Raw genomic sequence first — 18,348 nt, forward strand, 5'->3', positions numbered from 1 at the left:
AACCAAGGTGATTCACTATTGTTATTTAAGTAATATTATGTTGAAATTACATAGCTATTTGTAAGAGGCAAGCTACCACTCTATGTCTTTGAGTTTTAGGCCATTAACCTATTTTCTTAAGTTGCAAAAAAAACCCTTACCCAAATAAATAGAATTTTAAAACATACTCTAAACCCATTAAAACTTAAACCTATATCTTTAAAAAATCTTTTATTTATTTTAAAATATTTAAATTATTAATTAAAAAGATGACCCTAAGTAATCCAAAAATAAGAACTAACCTAAGTAACTAAGTGGAGCTCACGCTCCTCTATGATTTTACATCTCATGACAGTGAAGACGTCATATAATAGTGTATTTAAAAAGGCTAAGAAAATTCCATCTTATCTCCAGCCTCGGCTTCCGAGAGATGTGATGTAATAGTATCCATGTTACCCTTAATCTCCTCAGTGATAACAGATCTGTATCAATTTAATGAAAAAACAGTCCACCGTGGAGTTGTGATTTGATAGAATTTAAGAAAGTCTAGAAATTTCAACATGGTTTTTCATAAAATTTCCTGGAAATTTTTGAAATTCGAACTACACTTATGAAACTTAAGGATTTTGGATGTCCTTAGTAGACAACCCTAATACATTTCGATGGGCAGGCGTAGCGTGGGGATTGCTTCCAAGGGCACCGCCTTTTGGAGTGTGAGTCCAAATTTGTCGCTAATGTCCAGCTGCTCCGCGGGCATGCCTCCGGCAAGTACCCAGTCGAATGAATGGAGGAGCGAGGCCAATACCAGATGAACCATCCGACTCGCCAACGGAAGCCCCACGCACATTCTCCTTCCTGCCCCGAACGGAATCAGCTCGAAGTTTTGTCCCTTGAAATCCACAACACGCAGGTTCTCATCAATAAATCTCTCTGGAATAAATTTCGATGGTTCATTCCAGATGGAAGGGTCCCTTCCGATTGCCCACACGTTGACGATTATCTGGGTGTGCTTCGGTATCACAAATCCCTCAATCTCACAACGCCCGTCGGATCTGTGTGGGATGAGAAGAGGAACCGCCGGATGCAATCGAAACACTTCTTTCACCACTGCACGGAGAAAGGGCAGACGTTCAGCATCACTCTCTTCAACCATTCGATCGCGCCCAACTACTTCGTCCAATTCGGCCTGGGCTCGTTTCATCTTCTCTGGATTGCGAATCAGTTCTGCCATCGCCCACTCTATTGTTGTGGCCGTGGTGTCACTCCCGGCCCCAATTATGTCCTGCAACAAAGTCGGAGGAATTTGTTGGATTTTCACATTCATCTTATTAGGAATCCATCGCTTTTAGTATCTACTCTAATATTATTCAAAGAGATAAAGATAATGATTCGAAAATTTGCAAATGTCTCCCAGTTTTGGTATAAAAGAAAATCTCAACATGGTACTGAAGTCTTGACCTATATTTGATTTCATAATTTGCCTCTGAAAAAAGTGTTGGATGTTCACATTTACCTAATTAGGAATTGATGGACTAACCACTTTCTAGATCTACTCTGGAACCATTCAAAAAATTAATAATAATAGTTTGAAAATTTACCAATTCTTACAAATTTTGGTATAATAGAAATCTGAACAGAAAAATAAAAGAATAAGAGTAATAATAACTGTTTGAAATTTTATAAATACAAGAGAAATCTGAACAGAAGAATAAGAGTAATAATAACAGTTTGAAATTTTATAAATACTAAAGTAAAGCAAAACCTCAACAAATTAAAAAGAAAAATTGGTCTAAAGAAAACCTCAACAAAATAAACTAAAACTAAAGCATACCATTTGAATCAGAAACATTCATAAGAAACTAAAGGACACTTAAAATTAACTAGCCCCTTAGATTGAAATGAGAAACATTGATAAGAAATGAAAGGACGATTACAGTTAAGTAGCCCCTGATATTGGCAAGAGAAAATTCTTGGCTTCTCATGTCGAGTAAAACGTCCAACAGATCCTTTTCACTGTAACTTTTGTCACTGCTTTCGCCTGATCTTCTACGGTCCAGTCGATCCCCTATAAATATGTCCATAACATCATACATCTTTTTCAAATTGATTTCCATATTACGTTTCACACCCTGGAGATCCAGGCACTGGAGGAAGGGGAAAAAGTCTGCCATATTGGGAGTTGCATGAAGCTTCGTCACTCTGGCAATGGCGTCCTTCAACTCTTGGGAAGCTGCAAAAAACTGAGGACCGAACACATCTTTTCCGAAGACCATGTTACCTAGCAGATTAAACGAGGAATGGAACGCAGTGTGTGCAATTTCCACACACCTTCCTTTCATAGCGTCCTTGGAAATATGAAGAATCATTCGATTTACCTGATCTCTTCTCAAATGTTGCAGAGCTTCTAGCCTCTTCACAGAGAAAAGTTCGGTATTGGAAACACGTCGCAGCATGCGCCAGTGAGATCCATAATGGAGAAAGACCATCGAGTTCTTGTCATGGGAAAGAGCCTTGGCTGCCTGTGTGATGATCCGGCCTGCAAATATGTGGTCATGGGTTTTGAGAACCTCCTTTGCCATGGCAGAAGAGGAGACCACCACTGTGGTTTTCATTCCAAAAGAGAGGGTCATGAGTGGCCCGTATTTAGTAGCAAAGTGGAAGAGTGTTTCGTTGGGCTTTCTACCCAACTGCAACAGATTTCCTACAATAGGCCATCCTGAAGGTCCAGGAGGAAGTCTGCAATTACTCTTCCTCCTCCATACATCCAGAACAAAAAATGTCAACACAGTGCCTAACAACAGAGAATACCAAAACAAGGATCCACTCTCCATTGCCATCTATTGAATTATTTCTTTTGTTTTCCACCTAAAAATGTATCTTTGTTATTTATAAAAATCAAAAAATACAATGTTCAATCCTTTTATTCAACTCCTTCCGTAATGAAATCTTTTATTGGAATCCTTCTGTAATGAAATCCTGATTACATTCTGATACTCACTGATACCTAAAGATAGTAAAAAAAACCAAGAAAGGTAGAGTGGTATTTGAATACCACTTCATTATCCTTTATTTCTGAAATCCCAACAAAAATCCTATCCCAACAAGATTTCCTATTTTAATAAGGGATCAACCAAAGCATTGGATTCCCATTTCGATCTATTGATTCATAGCATTCTCCAAACCAGACCACCAGAAGAAGGAAGAAGAGTACAGTCTGAAATTTAATCCATTTTATCCCACTAACAGTTCTAATTAAAACCTCCCATGATTAAACCAGTAATAGGAATATGCCCCTGAAAGATTTGACTCGTGTATGAATTATTATAAATGTTTGTTAGTCATGCGATGCACATCATATGTTCATCATCTTCCATTACCTAATGTTGGTGTATATCGACACTTGAGCACTATTGAAATATTGTATATAAATAATTTATGCTTTATTGAGGTTCGGGCTGCTTTTTGGCCAGGATTGACATAATGGCTGTCTTGGAACGTGTTATATTTTGTCAGATTGTAAAAAGTATGATTTTAAAATTAAAAATAAACTGAAAGACGCTACCATCGACAAAAAAAAAGGATGACAAAAAAAATTGCATCCCAGAAATTAAAAAAAATCTAGATGCAACCTTGTAAGGCGTTATATCGTATCCACCATCTATTAATGTAATATTTTATATATAGATATATATTACTGCGGCTGGTTTTTAATAACAAAATCATTGTGATTGAGCATATTTAAAAAAAAAATTAACAATGGGAAAAATTTAGTAATGACAAAAAAAAATTGCATCCCAGAAATTTAAAAATTCCTGATCTAGATGCAACCTTGTAAGGCGTTATATCGTATCCACCATCTACTAATGTAATATTTTATATATAGATATATATTACTGCGGATGGTTTTTAATAATGAAATCACCGTGATTGAGCATCATTTTAGAACATTTTTTAACCATGGGAAAATTTAGTAATTGTTAAATTAATAGTGAAAATAGTTATCATTACGTACCATTTGGAGTGTAAATTAATTTATTATTATTATTTAAAAATATTATATTATTACTAAATTATTTATTAAAAAAATTAATATTTACATCTATATAACCATAATTATTAATCAGATCCCAAAAGAAACATTATTGTGACCAACAACTTAATTATTATTAGCACAACTATATTTATATTAGGAAATGTAATTAATATATGCCAAAACAATATAAATAAATATTATTATTATTAATAATTAATGTTATTTAATATTAATTTATTCATTAATAAATTTAATAAAAAATTATTAAACAAAAATTTAATATAAATATAAATATAATTAACAAATTGTTATTATTATTATTTATTAATAATGTTTTATAAATATAATTAACTAATTACTATTATTATTTTCTCTTAATTAATTAACTAATAATATTTTATATTAAAAATAATTAATATAAATATTTTTTCTTAATAATGTGTTGTAATTATTAATAATTAATTAAGCTCAAAGATTACCCAATAAGTGCGACAGAGACTGACCCCAAACCAAGCCAACATGGAATTGATAGTTGCGGAACGACCTCCGCCACAAGCAAGTACTTGACCGAGAAGGTATTCTGACTCAAATAACAGCATCGCTCAGTCAATACATCCAAAATGTTGTGAGCACTCTAATAGACCGCGCGATTACAACAGAGAGTGATGCTTAAAGGTTGCGAATGATGGTACAAGAACTCGAAGGACAACATAATTAATTGTTTTTTAATAATTTATCATAATTATTATTAACTAATTAAACTCAAAGATTTATATTATAAACCCAAGGAAATAATATTAAACCCAAGGGATCGATATGATAAACTCAAGGTATAAAAACCATAAGATAAATATTATAAACCGTAAAACAATCATGGTTGACCATGATTGATTTTCATATTGAGACAATCTTTTTCACAATGTGACGTTCGACCATGGTTGACCATGATTGATTTTAATATGAAGGCAATCTTTTTAACAATGCGACATTGGAGCACGGTTGATTTTCATATTGAGAAAATATTTATCACAATGTGACATTGGACCAAGGCATACTGTGATTATAAACCCCAAGATTAATATTATAAACCATATGAATAATATAAAACCAAAGGATTGATATTATAAACCCTAGTGATAAAAATTATAAACCCGGGATACATAAACCCTAAGATAAATATTATAAACCCTAAAATAAACATGGTTGACCATGGTTGAGACAATGCGACATTGGACCATGGTTGACCATGCTACACCATGATTTATTTTCATATCAAGACAATCTTTGTTACAATGTGATGTTGGACCATGGTTGACCATGGTTGATTTTCATATTGAGACAATCTTAGTCACAATGTGACATTTAATCATGCTTGACCATGGTTGGCTATGATTGACCATGATTGACCATGATTGATATTATAAGCCCAATGGAATAATAAACCCAAGCAATTGATCTTATAAATCTAAGGGAATAATATTAAACCTAAGAGACAAATAGTATACACCCAAGGTATATAAAGCCTATAGAGTCTCCAAAATGTCTTCAAAATATCATCCACTTTCACCTTTATTGCCACCATTTCACTCACATGTCACAACTCCATAGCCATATAATCTTTCATTAGCCTCCATTTTCATAATTATATGGGTTACCTTTGTGTTTTCCAAAAGCTAATGATTTCTAGTATTTTAAGTGAATTTATGGTTAAAACTTAGAAAAATGACATATACTTGCTAATACTTAAAAGTGGCTTGACTTTCATGACATGTGTAGGTCATTTGGAAGCTTCCAAGGCACCTTTATGTGGCCTCCAATGCTCAAATTCGAATTCCCTTCAAGATATGGAAGAAATTTGGATAAAGGTCAAAGAGGATATGTGTCTCATAATTACCTACTTGAGTTGTAACTCTATGAGATTTTCTAGGGATCTAGGGAGAGAATAATGGACCTCCATTAATGAGGTAGCTTCTTATGTTATTTTATAAATGGGAGAGCCCTCTCCTTTCAAAGGCATGTGTAAAGTTGGAGATACTCAAGGGAAAGTTAAGATTAATTGGGAATGGAATTTAGATTTAGCACCATAGTCATGAGTGATGTTCACCTTGATTGGCAATGCTTGCATTGGGAGCTTCTCAACTTGCCATCTCTCATACTTTTGGATTGGCCACCTACAATGTGTGAGATTTATTGTTTTTAGATTTATTTCTTTCATAAATTAAGATTTATTTATTTCATATCTTTTCCTATGTGAGAGGTTAAGAGTGATTGTTTTTATTTTCTTTCCTACCTAGAGGTTAAGAGTGATTTTTTTTATTAGCTTTCCTATATAGAAGTTAAGAGAAATTGTTTTTATTTGCTTTCATATCTTTTTCCTATGTGAGAGGTTAAGAATGATTATTTTTGCTTTCATTTCATGTCATGTGGTTTTGATTATTCATTTCATAGGATCTTGATTTGATAATGCACACATGATCCCTTAGAGTAGATTTCACTTCATGCAATTTCAATTCCTGGAAGTTTGATCAATTAAGGTTTCAATTCTGTGTGATGTACTATAATTGTACTATAATTTATTTTGAATTGAGTATTGAATTAGAATAGGTGAACTTGGTTTGTCGTTATTTGGTTTCATAGTTAGATTGATCTAAATTGGAAGTTAATTTCTAGAATATATAGTGCATGCACGCTTTGCAAGTTTTACGAAACCCCCGAGTTGACAATTAAATGATAGGTAATTAATTTTCCTTAACATTTTGGCGTCATTTCCGGGGAAGTGTGCATAGGAACTAGCTTCCAGTTTAGAGTTCATTTTTAGTTTTTTTCTAGAAGCATGATTAAAGCATGTAGATGCATGAATCCTTTAGCTGCATATCATTTTTATAAAAAAATATAAAAAAAATATGATACTAACCATTTATGGATGAAAGATCTAGAATGCAGATTAAACATTCTTTGGAGCACAAGTACTACATTGAGGAATGGTATCGACAAGCGATTGCACCACGACAATCATCCATCCTTCAAGAGATCTTTGCAACGAATCTAAAGGTCAAAATGACTTCTCATGTCCTCATACACAATCAGGTACATTTTGAAAATTTGGATATGAACATTTTAGAAAGTCTAATCCATAAATGGCTCCATTGGAAACATTCATATACTTATTAAAAAAAAAAAAAACTTTCAAGTAGATAAATTAGGAAAAATAAAATCAAGCTTCATTGCATTTATTAAAGCTTGATTGCATTTTTATTTAGAATTTTAATTTTTTTTTTGTATTTATTTCCTTGTATTTTAATAATTTGAAACACACATATATAATAAAAAACATCAATGAAGTGTTTCTTTATATATTATATATATATATATATATATATATATATATATATATATATAATTATATATATATATATATATATATATATATATATATATATATATATATATATAATTTTAGATTTGTTTATTTAAATAAATTTGAAATTGAAACAAAAATTAATTTGAAATACAAATCTTAAAACAAAATAAAAAAATAAAATAAATAGCTCATATTAAAAAAAAAAAAAATTAAAAAAACCAAAAAGCAACAATTCAAAAAACGAAGGTTGAGAAATAAACAGCTACAACCTTGGAACCAAAGTATTTGGTCGAAGCTTCCATGGTTGGGCATTGATGAATAAAAAAAAAATCACATATCTCAGGCTTGGCTGATTTATATACTCTGTAACTCAGTGTAATCATTTGGCTTTATGTAGCTCAACTTCTGCCTGCAATTCAATATGCATTTGCACCAAATATTTGTTTTAAAATCTGATCCCAATCTTTTGCATAAAACAATAAATTATGCTCTTGTTATAATTTTCTAGATTGTGTTTCAATTGATGGATCGTATGAGGCAAATTCAATGAACCATTATCATTGTGAAGAAAGCTTTATATGATGTTTTGTCTAGGATCCATGAAAATACTCCCATAGAGCAACTTCAATTAAACATCCCTGTTACTGCTTTTAGCTAGAACCCTTTTCTTTCCTCGACTGCACAATTGTTTTCCTTGGGGAGCATGTTAAGTGAGAACTAATACTGGTGCACAGATTAAGATTCTACCAAAGGAACAGTTTCCCTCTTGCACCATGGCTATTGATGAGCTTGTTTAGATTGCGGGGGCTATTTAGTTGTGAATAAAGGAGTCAAAACATTGAAAATATCATAATCTCGTATATGCAGCGATGACTCTGGTTTACTCAATTAAGCAATCAACTGAGGATCTGCAAAATATTCCACATCGAAACCTCCCAACGTAGAAGGCCAAAAAATATACATACGCATTGTAGCATGGGCTACATCTCCAGATCTAGCAATCAATCTAGAAACAATTAATTTTTGTTACTTCAAGAAAAGGAAATGCATAGCAATTCTGACCTGTCATTTTAAAAAGAATTTTTTGACCAAATGAAAATGAATTTAAAAAATCTAGAGTAACCTAGAGGGCTGCGTGGGAGCAGGGACGAATGATCAAAGTTCAGCACAGGCAGGGGTCTTCATATTTCCCATGAAGGGTGGACGAGGAGGGGGAGCCACTCCCTTCTACAAGGAGGCCCTGGCCAGCCGGGGGAAGAAGCCTCTAGAAGATGTTAGGGAAACAGTGGGTGAAGGAAGAGAGAGTACGGAAGTGGGAACAGAAGAACCCACAGAAAAGGAACAAAATCGCACAAAAGACAAGGAGGTAGAGGATAAACAATAGGAAACTAAAGACAAGAAGCACAAGGGTCCCTGTAAACCCAAATCAGATATAACTCCCAGGGTGATTTTAAATAATCTGGAGCTGCAGGCGTACAAGGAACATATGGGGGCATATGCCATCATCTGCAAGTTTATGGGACTATGGACCACTAAAAAATCTCTTCAAGCATGGATCAGATACCACTGGAAACCTAAAGGGAGCATATATCTTCACCTTGGGTCTAAGGGTTTCTTTACAGTGGTGTTCAAAAATATTGAAGACAAGGACAGAATATTTGAAGGAGGGCCCTACTTCTATGCTGCTGCAAGACTCTATATGAGACCTTGGGTTATGAACTTTGTTCCAGAAAAGGAGACTTTCACTTTAGTTCTGGTTTGGGTAAGACTCTACTCTCTACCTCTTGACTACTGGCAAAATGAATCGTTAAGGGCCATAGTGTTACAGGGAAAAGTGTCTATATAGAACTGCTCTATCCCACTAAGGTGTGACAGCTGCCTTAGAAACAAACAGAGAAAAGCTACTTTCATTTTTCCTTTATGAATTATAGATAGAGAGGAACAGAAAGACCAACCTCTATCTTGCGCTAATCTCCTGATTTGATTCCTCTCTTCTTTGATAGTTTTCAGCTACCTGCTCCCTTGCACACCCAGCTTCACAAAGTACCTATAAGATCACAGAAGCATAGCACTATACAAAGACATGGATCTATAATCATAAACAATCTAGGATCAAATGTAAATTGACCATACAAATGTAGCAAGCATCAGTGACACAAAAGCATGGAGGAAAACTTGAATAGCTTTTATTGATAAACAAGAAAAGAGCCAACAGGAGTTACAACCAGTTGTTTTGACCCAGCATCAACCTCCCAGCAAAGAAGCCCCTCTTCACCTCAAACAAAGCTTAGATCACCCAACAATCTGATGTTTGTCTCAAGAAACCAACAACAATTCCTCACAATATGCAAAATTCCAACCTCTAGATCTCTGGGATGAGGGATCCATATATAGATATCTGTAAGGGGGATGAGTCAGCTTGTGATTTGATTAGTGTCTTCCCTCTGATAGTTCTTGCTTCCACTTGGAGATTGATGGTCTCTTACTCATCCTTGGTCGAATTCAGTGAGGCAAGTGTCACAGGAGAAGATTCTGGAAGCTTCCATTGCCTCTCCACCTCGCGGAATGACACTGCCATTTGTCATTTCTTGCCCATCGCACCCCACAAAAGGGATTTTTGAAATGCAAAACACCCACACAGTGTATTTAGGTGAGATGCAACGCACTTAGCCAGTGGAGCAGCTGAAATGATCCTGTTTTGACCAATTCTGAGCAGTGTTTCATGGAGAACTTCTGGGAGAAGCTGTAATCTATTGACCTTGTTCCTTTAGGGGTTAGAACAACACTTTTAGGGACTTAGGAGCCCTTGTTTTATGGACATTTCATGCTTGGGGTTGTAGGGCCTAAAAATGTCTATAACAGTTGCCCCCTAAAGCATGAGGTCGTTAATCTTTTGATGTCAGGTGAAATGCTTTACTATGAGGATCTAAAGTTCTTTCAGTGCTGGGAGGAGACCTGTAATAAGATACAATACAATACATTATCTTCATAATATTTTCATGATCTAGCTGAGGCGGGCATTCCCATGTTCAGCTTTATAAATTCATTTTCATGTACATAGGACAAAAAATCGTCTGAGTGTAGACTGATGATTCTGATAGAGCCATCATCCTTTTGATTGGATGATTATCTGTGCAGCAATGATGTACATTTGATGTATTTATTTCCCTGAATATATATCGCAACCCGGATGGATGAAACTAGATTCGGGGTCTTCAATCTCGTTTGATCTTCACTCAGAGTACAAGTCGATCCATGTGAGAAATGTTCTGAAGTCGAACATGGAAAGACATCGCTTGATTACCAGCCAATGGTGTAAACTGTTAACAAGTGCGAGAGGAATCACCGATAATGATAATGACCCTCAAGATACTGCAGTACAATTCACGTGGTGTGAATAAAGGACTTGGCGTCGAACACCACGCAAAATCTTTCGGTCGAAGGCCATTGATGTAAACCTGTCGCCGGAAGTGAGAAACTTGCCATTGAGGCATGCAAGCTTCAAAGTACTGAATGGGGTGTTCCTAGATCAACTTCTTGGATAATGAGCTGATGTCGACAAGAAGTGATCCGTCACAGGAGGGCCTTAATGAATCCCACATCAATGACACGGAACGGAGCAAATGATTTTAACGGAGGTGAAAACGATCTCGTGATATAAGGTTCAGGGTGGCAGTCATGAAAGAATGTAGTATAAATGTATGGTAGTGGGTGAGACACAGGTGAATTCTATGAATGACTTCTCTTGAACATCTCGGTGACACTGATGTGATGGATTGGTAGAATTAACCCCAAATGTGGATGGTATGATGGGACCATGGTGATGTGACCGGTGAATGAAACAACCCAACCCGACTCAGACACGGAGTGGAAGTGTCATGTTCAAGAGCGACTTGCTACCAACAAAGTTTCTTCAAGTTTTCTTCCCAATTTCCCCTAGTCATTGCTGACCAGTACCTCTTTATTTTTGTCAAGCTTGAGGAGGATAACATATGCTTGTTCTATAATTTTCCCTTCAGGCAAACCCATCACTATGTTTTAATGAGCCCAGCGATAGTGAAACTCGTTCCTGTCTATGGACAAGTTTGTCGCTATTACACTTTTAACGAGTTTAACGACAAAGATAACTCGGTCCTTTTCAATTTTAGAGAGTCTGAAAAGGAACGTAAAGGTAACTCCAAAATTCCTTTTTCGTCATCTAATCCCTTGAGTCCGAAAAAGTATAAAACAATACAGAAGGGATGAATTTTCGATACTTTTAACGAGCTGAACAAAACAAGCGCTCGATCTTTTTGTGTAATAATCCCTCAGGTCCAAAAAGATTAAAATCTAGAGGAGGGATAGCACTTCATGTCCCTTTAAAGAGCTGGAGAAGCCAATGGCTCGGCAATCTTTTCATATTTTACAAGTCAGTTGAAAAGAGCTTAAAGGAGACTCGTCTTTTGAGGAACGAGTGATAAAATGGGTAGCAACTGATTCCAGGTAAGGTTTGGAATTTTCCAATCACGGCAGTGTCACAAGGATGGCTAGTGAGATCACTCTTCACAGCTATTCCTCAAAATGGGTAAACAATCAAATGGGGGTGAATGATCGGCCAATGCAAAAGTGGAGGTGACGTTGCAAACACGACCAAGGCTTTAATGGCTGAAGTACTACATTCACGATGGTTATTTACTGGGGGAATAGTTCATTTTTTAACGAGCTTAAACGCAGGAGGAAACATTTGCTCATGGCTTATGTTTATTTTTTAACGAGCTTGAACTATGTGCTAAAACTGCTCGATTAATCCAGTCGTGTGATAAGAATGTCTCATATAAAACAACAATTTTTAGAGTTTTGCCCCACATCCTTTCTTTATGCAAGTTAGGAAACGACCAATCCTACGAGTTTAAAGGGTTAGAGGACCTACAAATTTAAAAAATAAATAGTCGCTCTTCGCTTGCAAGCCAAAAGGTTTGCATGCCCCCAGGCACAAAACAGAGTTTCAAGGTTACCCCTTCTTTAGTTCGTTAAAACATTTGTTTTACCGAGAGAGGCCTACCTCTTACAGGTTACCCAAAGATCGTTCTATTCATAGCGCAAAAAAAACACTTCTTTGGCGATGTCTACCGAAATAGACAAAGGTGAGTGAAGGAGGCTACTCCACTCACATAACTTTGACAAGAGAATCTTGTTCTAGAATAACCCCCTCTTCCAATCACGGACGGGAGTATAGAATAGTCATATTCTCTCACGGAAACCTACCCTATACCCAAAGTTTTCCTGTCGAAGCAGACCAGGGTGCATGCCCCCTAGGTTTCAGTCATGTCCCCCCGAATCACTCGTGCTCATCGGGTGGACGGATTGGAGATTGAGATGTTTCTTGCGTGAAAAGACCATTCAGGGATGGTATATGACTATTTGCTCTGTATGATACAGGAAATGAAAGCTGGTCTACGAGCTTGACCACTCTTCCTTCGTGCGGAAAACACATTACTCTAAAAAGTGAGGAGACAATTTCTCCCATGCAATAAATATAGTCTCGTCCAAGGAGTAGATTGTAATCTAGGGGTCCTTGGATTACCATTACGTTCATGTGAACGGTTTTCCCTCTCAATGTTATGGGCACATCGGGAAGGATCCCTAACGGTCGACTGGTTCCTTTATCAAACCTGTTAGATTTCTCATCTCAGGCAAAAGCGATGGCGAACCAAGCGCTTTCCAAGCAGTTGAGGAAAGGATACTCACAGAAGCCCCCTCATCTATGATGGTACCAGCCATAACCATTCTATATATTTGAACAATGATTCGGAATGGTACACTAGCTGGTAAACGGGGTCTGCCTAGTTGATTCCAGTCGAAGGAGACAACTAGGTTGCTTGGAGGTGGGACCGAATAGACGGCTGGGTACGACTCTGACGAACTTCCTTCCTGCAGTAAAGGAATGGGTAAATTGCCCCCATGTTCGTTGGAGTCTGTGCTTATGAAAAGAATTTGGACGGTGTCATCCTTGTTCTCTTCAGTGACTGTATCATCTGAAGATGGAACCTCTGAAGGCAAGACCAGGTCAACTGCCGCCTCGACCTTTTGACTTTCGTCTGGTATGGGTTCAGATGGTTTATCTTCAATGATAGATGCTTCGGCCGACCACCTGAGCGAGCCAGCCGGATTTTTAACTAGTGACGGACTCGGCAAGAGTTTTTTATATCTAGGGGGAAGTCGTAACGATTAAACCGAATGATCATCCAAAACTCTTTTAGCTTCTTCTAAGAAGGGACAACAGTGGACGGCATGATCGCCTTCGCACAGTTTACAAGGAAATCTATATTTTCCTTTTTGTCCTGGGGCTTCACTTTCACTAGTTGACGGTGTGTTTTCAACATGACCATCAGAGGTTGACGACACCGGGTTGTGCAAACGAGGAGACCAATCCCTTAAGATCTGAGGGATGCAATGACAATCTCTATGATAGTGGTCTCCTTTGCAAATGACACATGGCGATTTAGGCCTTGTCGGTGCAGTGTGTGGATTTTCGCTAGACGACGCTCGTTTGCCCCCATTCGCTTTTGGCTCCTTCTTCTTCTTCTCTTTCTTCTTCTTTTCCTTCTTCTTCTCAGGTACTTGACTTTTGGCTTTACCAACCCCATCAAGTGAAGAAGAAGGAGGAGAGGAAGAATTAGAGGAAGTAGAAGGTTGGTGGGTAACTCTGGACTCGTCTAGTCACTGATTCGATTGTTCAGGAATTGTGGTGTTCTGAACGACAGAGGTTGAGAAGATCCATACAGGCAAACCAATTGTCAATCCTGGAAGCGACAATGTGGCCATATGGGGTGCACCAACATCTCCCCAAGAGGAGAAGGGACTAGGATTTCCTCCAAGGGGAATTCCTTGGTTGGTGGATTCCATTTTCCTCAACCCAAGATCAACGTAGGAAAGGGTAATGAATATTCCGTTTAGAATAAATTTTAGACGCTTTGACACAACTTGTTTTTTCAATTTTTAAGAGTCGAGAAAAAACAAAAGATGACTCTAGTCTCCTTCGATTTTTAATGAGCCTGAAGTGACAAGTGCTCAGATGGACCTTTTCCATTAAGTAGTCTGAAAAGGAACGAAAGGGATTGCTCTGGAAATCTAGGTAGAGGGATTACCAAACCAATCGCAAAACTGCAGAATACTTTTTACGGTACGGCAGTCAATCTTCCTGAATGCTATGTTCAGTGCATTGCGATCGATAGGGTGATAGACACGGCTTCCTATGGATAAAGGATTAAGCCTATTGGGGTCTCCCAAAATATACTCGACGGCACGTGGGAGCACAAGTCCGTACTGGCACTTATCGTCTCAAAGTGGAGGAATCACCCAACCATTAGTGAGAACAATAGTTACCAGGCTTTACGACGTCGGAATACATCTCTAGCCTAGACTTCTACATGTTGTGCGTTAAGTTCCAAAGCGTTGTTAGATTCATTGAATTTATTTTAAGTTGATCTTGTTTATGAAGTTTGCCTTTCAGGTTCACCGCAAGATGTAGATGTAATTCCTAAAATGCAATCTAAGATGATAAACAAACTTTTTATCTTCTTTGTGCAATGAAAATCCTAGCTACTAAGGAAAAGAAAGACAGAATCTTTTCACAAAGAGCAAAGAGCACACTCTAAATGCACTTTCCTAAATCAAGCCAATCAGACTGTCTATATGAAAATGCACATGCATGTATTTGTTTTCGACTTTCTTAGTATATGAATGCTAAAAAGAAAGTTGATGCACAAATCTAAATTTCTTTTCAAGCGACAAATCAACAAGTTTCTTTTCGAAATCAAAAATGGAGATGATCACAATACTTTACGATTTTGAACTGAATACTTGTTCTCGACACTAGAAAATTACAAATTCAGACCAAAAGCAATAGTAGCAGGATAATCGACCATCAACAGCAATCAAACTCTTTCCTGCGATTGAAATCGACACTTGCGACAGTTTCAAATCAAAGGACGACAGTACGATTATGTTACTTTTGCAAAGGAGAACTGTAAATGACTCAACAAACACACAAAAACATCTACAATTATTTTGTACAAAGGAGGTGGAATAACAGCAAGGAAAAGGGGTTTCAAACAGACCTATACTGATCACAAGCAGCAAAATTCAGGAATAGAACTGGAAAGAATGAATCACAGAAGCCAAAACTGCACAGAGCTAGTCTGATCAGCGCACCTGTAACACAGAGAATTTGAAATGCAGCGCAGCTTGTCCACTCGGGAAGTGCGCTGAAATTCAGATTCTCTAAACAGCACCTACGCTGGGCCAGAAACGAGACTCTGTTCAGGTTCCGGGTCACCATTTGCAATTCAGTTCTTGGGTTTTGGTCGAGCAAAAAGCAATCAGTAATGCAACAATCAGGGGTAGATCTAAGGAGGATCTAAGAGCTATCACAAGGGCAATCAGATAGTTTGTGAATCAGTTGTTTAAATCATAAACAGATCCAGTAGATGGATTGAAGTAGCAGTTATCTACTTTGCATTTGTTATGGCAAATGCAGTTCGAATGCTACTTGTAAGTTTATGAAACAAACAACAAAGAATGATAAACAAACAAACTAATTAGTTCCCCAGTGGAGTCGCCATTTTGTTACAGGGAAAAGTGTCTATATAGAACTGCTCTATCCCACTAAGGTGTGACAGCTGCCTTAGAAACAAACAGAGAAAAGCTACTTTCATTTTTCCTTTATGAATTATAGATAGAGAGGAACAGAAAGACCAACCTCTGTCTTGCGCTAATCTCCTGATTTGATTCCTCTCTTATTTGATAGTTTTCAGCTACCTGCTCCCTTGCACACCCAGCTTCACAAAGTACCTATAAGATCACAGAAGCATAGCACTATACAGAGACATGGATCTATAATCATAAACAATCTAGGATTAGATGTAAATTGACCATACAAATGTAGCAAGCATCAATGACACAAAAGCATGGAGGAAAACTTGAATAGCTTTTATTGATAAACAAGAAAAGAGCCAAGAGGAGTTACAACCAGTTGTTCTGACCCAGCATCAACCTCCCAGCAAAGAAGCCCCTCTTCACCTCAAACAAAGCTTAGATCACCCAACAATCTGATGTTTGTCTCAAGAAACCAATAGCAATTCCTCACAATATGAAAAATTCCAGCCTCTGGATCTCTGGGATGAGGGATCCATATATAGATATCTGTAAGGGGGATGAGTTAGCTTGTGATTTGATTAGTGTCTTCCCTCAGATAGTTCTTGCTTCCACTTGGAGATTGATCGTCTCTTACTCATCCTTGGTCGAATTCAGTGAGGCAAGTGTCACAGGAGAAGATTCTGTAAGCTTCCATTGCCTCTCCACCTCGCGGAATGACATTGCCATTTGTCATTTCTCGTCCATTGCAGCCCACAGAAGGGATTTTTGAAATGCAACGCACCTACACAATGTATTTAGGTGATATGCAACGCACTTAGCCAGTGGAGCAGCTGAAATGATCCTGTTTTGACCAATTCTGAGCAGTTTTTCATGGAGAACTTCTGGGAGAAGCTGTAATATGTTGACCTTGTTCCTTTAGGAGTTAGAACAACACTTTTAGGGACTTAGGAGCCCTTGGTTTATGGACATTTCATGCTTGGGGTTGTAGGGCCCAAAAATGTCTATAACACATAGGCAATAAATTAGGACACTATGTGAAAGCCTATGAAGCCACTAGAAGGGGAAAATATACTTCATTTGCCAGAATTTGTGTGGAAATGGACCTATCAGGGGATCTATCAAAGGAGATAATCTTGGAAGTTTTTGATGAAGAATGGGTTCAAACAGTAGATTACGAACACATTCCTTTCAGGTGTCGCAAATGCCATGAACATGGACATATTTTTAGACACTGTCCGCTCAACAAGGAAACAAACAAAAGAAGAAGAAATACAGTGAAAGAAGCAAATAGCTTTTAGAAATTGGTTAACAAAGTAAAGGATTTAAGAGAAGTCCGAAGAATCGGCAGCGAGAAGAAAACAGTTTAGGCAAAATAGTTTCCAGGGGCTTCAGGAAGAGGAAGAGAATGCCAAAGAAGAACAAGCAATGGAAGGGAGCTTTGCAGAAAAGGAGGAAGGAAAAAACTCAGTTCAAACTCAAAATGATGAGTACCAGAAAGAAGCCACCATGAGTGATGTGGAACAAGAAATGGATCAGGAAATAACCTAGAGTGACATGGAGATGGAGGATCACGGACTACAGGAAATTTTGGAGAAAGAGAATATGGATCTAGAAGGCTTCCTGGAACAAGGGAACAAAGAGGGAGTGGATTCGTTACCCCAAGAGGAGTTCCACAGAGTACAACAACTATACATCTGAAAACCCAGAACAAAGGTTCTGAAAAACTTTAAAAAAAATGAAAAACAAGGTAACGAAGGTGTGAAAGGTATAAAAGCCACACCAGGATTAGCACCAAGAATCCCAGGAAAAAAAAGAGGCCGAAAGAAACAGAACGAGCTGTGGATGGAATGTGGGAAGATAATGATAGATTTAGGTAAGATGAAAGACCTATCCAGTTACTCCTTTAAAAATCTTTGCTAATGAAGTTCACTTCTTGGAATATAAGAGGTCTAGGTAGTAAGAGAAAACAAGATTATAAAGTAACAGAATGAAACGAGCGGCCCCGGATGTGATCTTCATTTAGGAGACTAAATTTTCCATTCAAAAGATAAAAGAGATTCACAGTAAATGGCTCAACAAATTTGAGTTTTTGGAGGTCAAAGCAGAGAATACAGCTGGAGGTATTCTCACGGTCTGGAACCCTCAAAAGATTGACATGATAGATGCAGAAGCATCTAGAAATTTTCTATCAGTGGTCATTCGGCCAGTGGGAGATAAGGAAATGTATTTGGTTACAAATGTCTACAGCCCCCAAAGGATGGAGGGTAAACTCTTGTTTCTTGACTCACTGAAAAAACTTAGGGAACGTCATGCTAAAATCCCCTGAATCCTGGGGGGA

At 37.3% G+C, this 18,348-nt stretch overlaps 1 protein-coding gene across 1 annotated transcript; it reads right to left on the reverse strand.

The window, feature by feature from the left end:
• Positions 1-407: 407 nt before the first annotated feature.
• LOC149232987 (cytochrome P450 76T24-like) lies at positions 408-3,256 on the reverse strand. The gene is made up of 2 exons (XM_089376622.1): positions 1,914-3,256; positions 408-1,261 (listed from the first exon to the last, which is right to left on the reverse strand). The coding sequence occupies exons 1-2, from the start codon at positions 2,814-2,816 to the stop codon at positions 629-631; spliced, it is 1,536 nt and encodes a 511-aa protein (XP_089232748.1). The 5' UTR covers positions 2,817-3,256; the 3' UTR covers positions 408-628.
• Positions 3,257-18,348: the final 15,092 nt, after the last annotated feature.

The sequence above is a fragment of the Pinus tabuliformis genome, chromosome J, assembly GCF_031772625.1.
Source record: "Pinus tabuliformis cultivar Carrire ecotype Pingquan chromosome J, CPIR1, whole genome shotgun sequence".
Classification (NCBI taxonomy): domain Eukaryota; kingdom Viridiplantae; phylum Streptophyta; class Pinopsida; order Pinales; family Pinaceae; genus Pinus; species Pinus tabuliformis.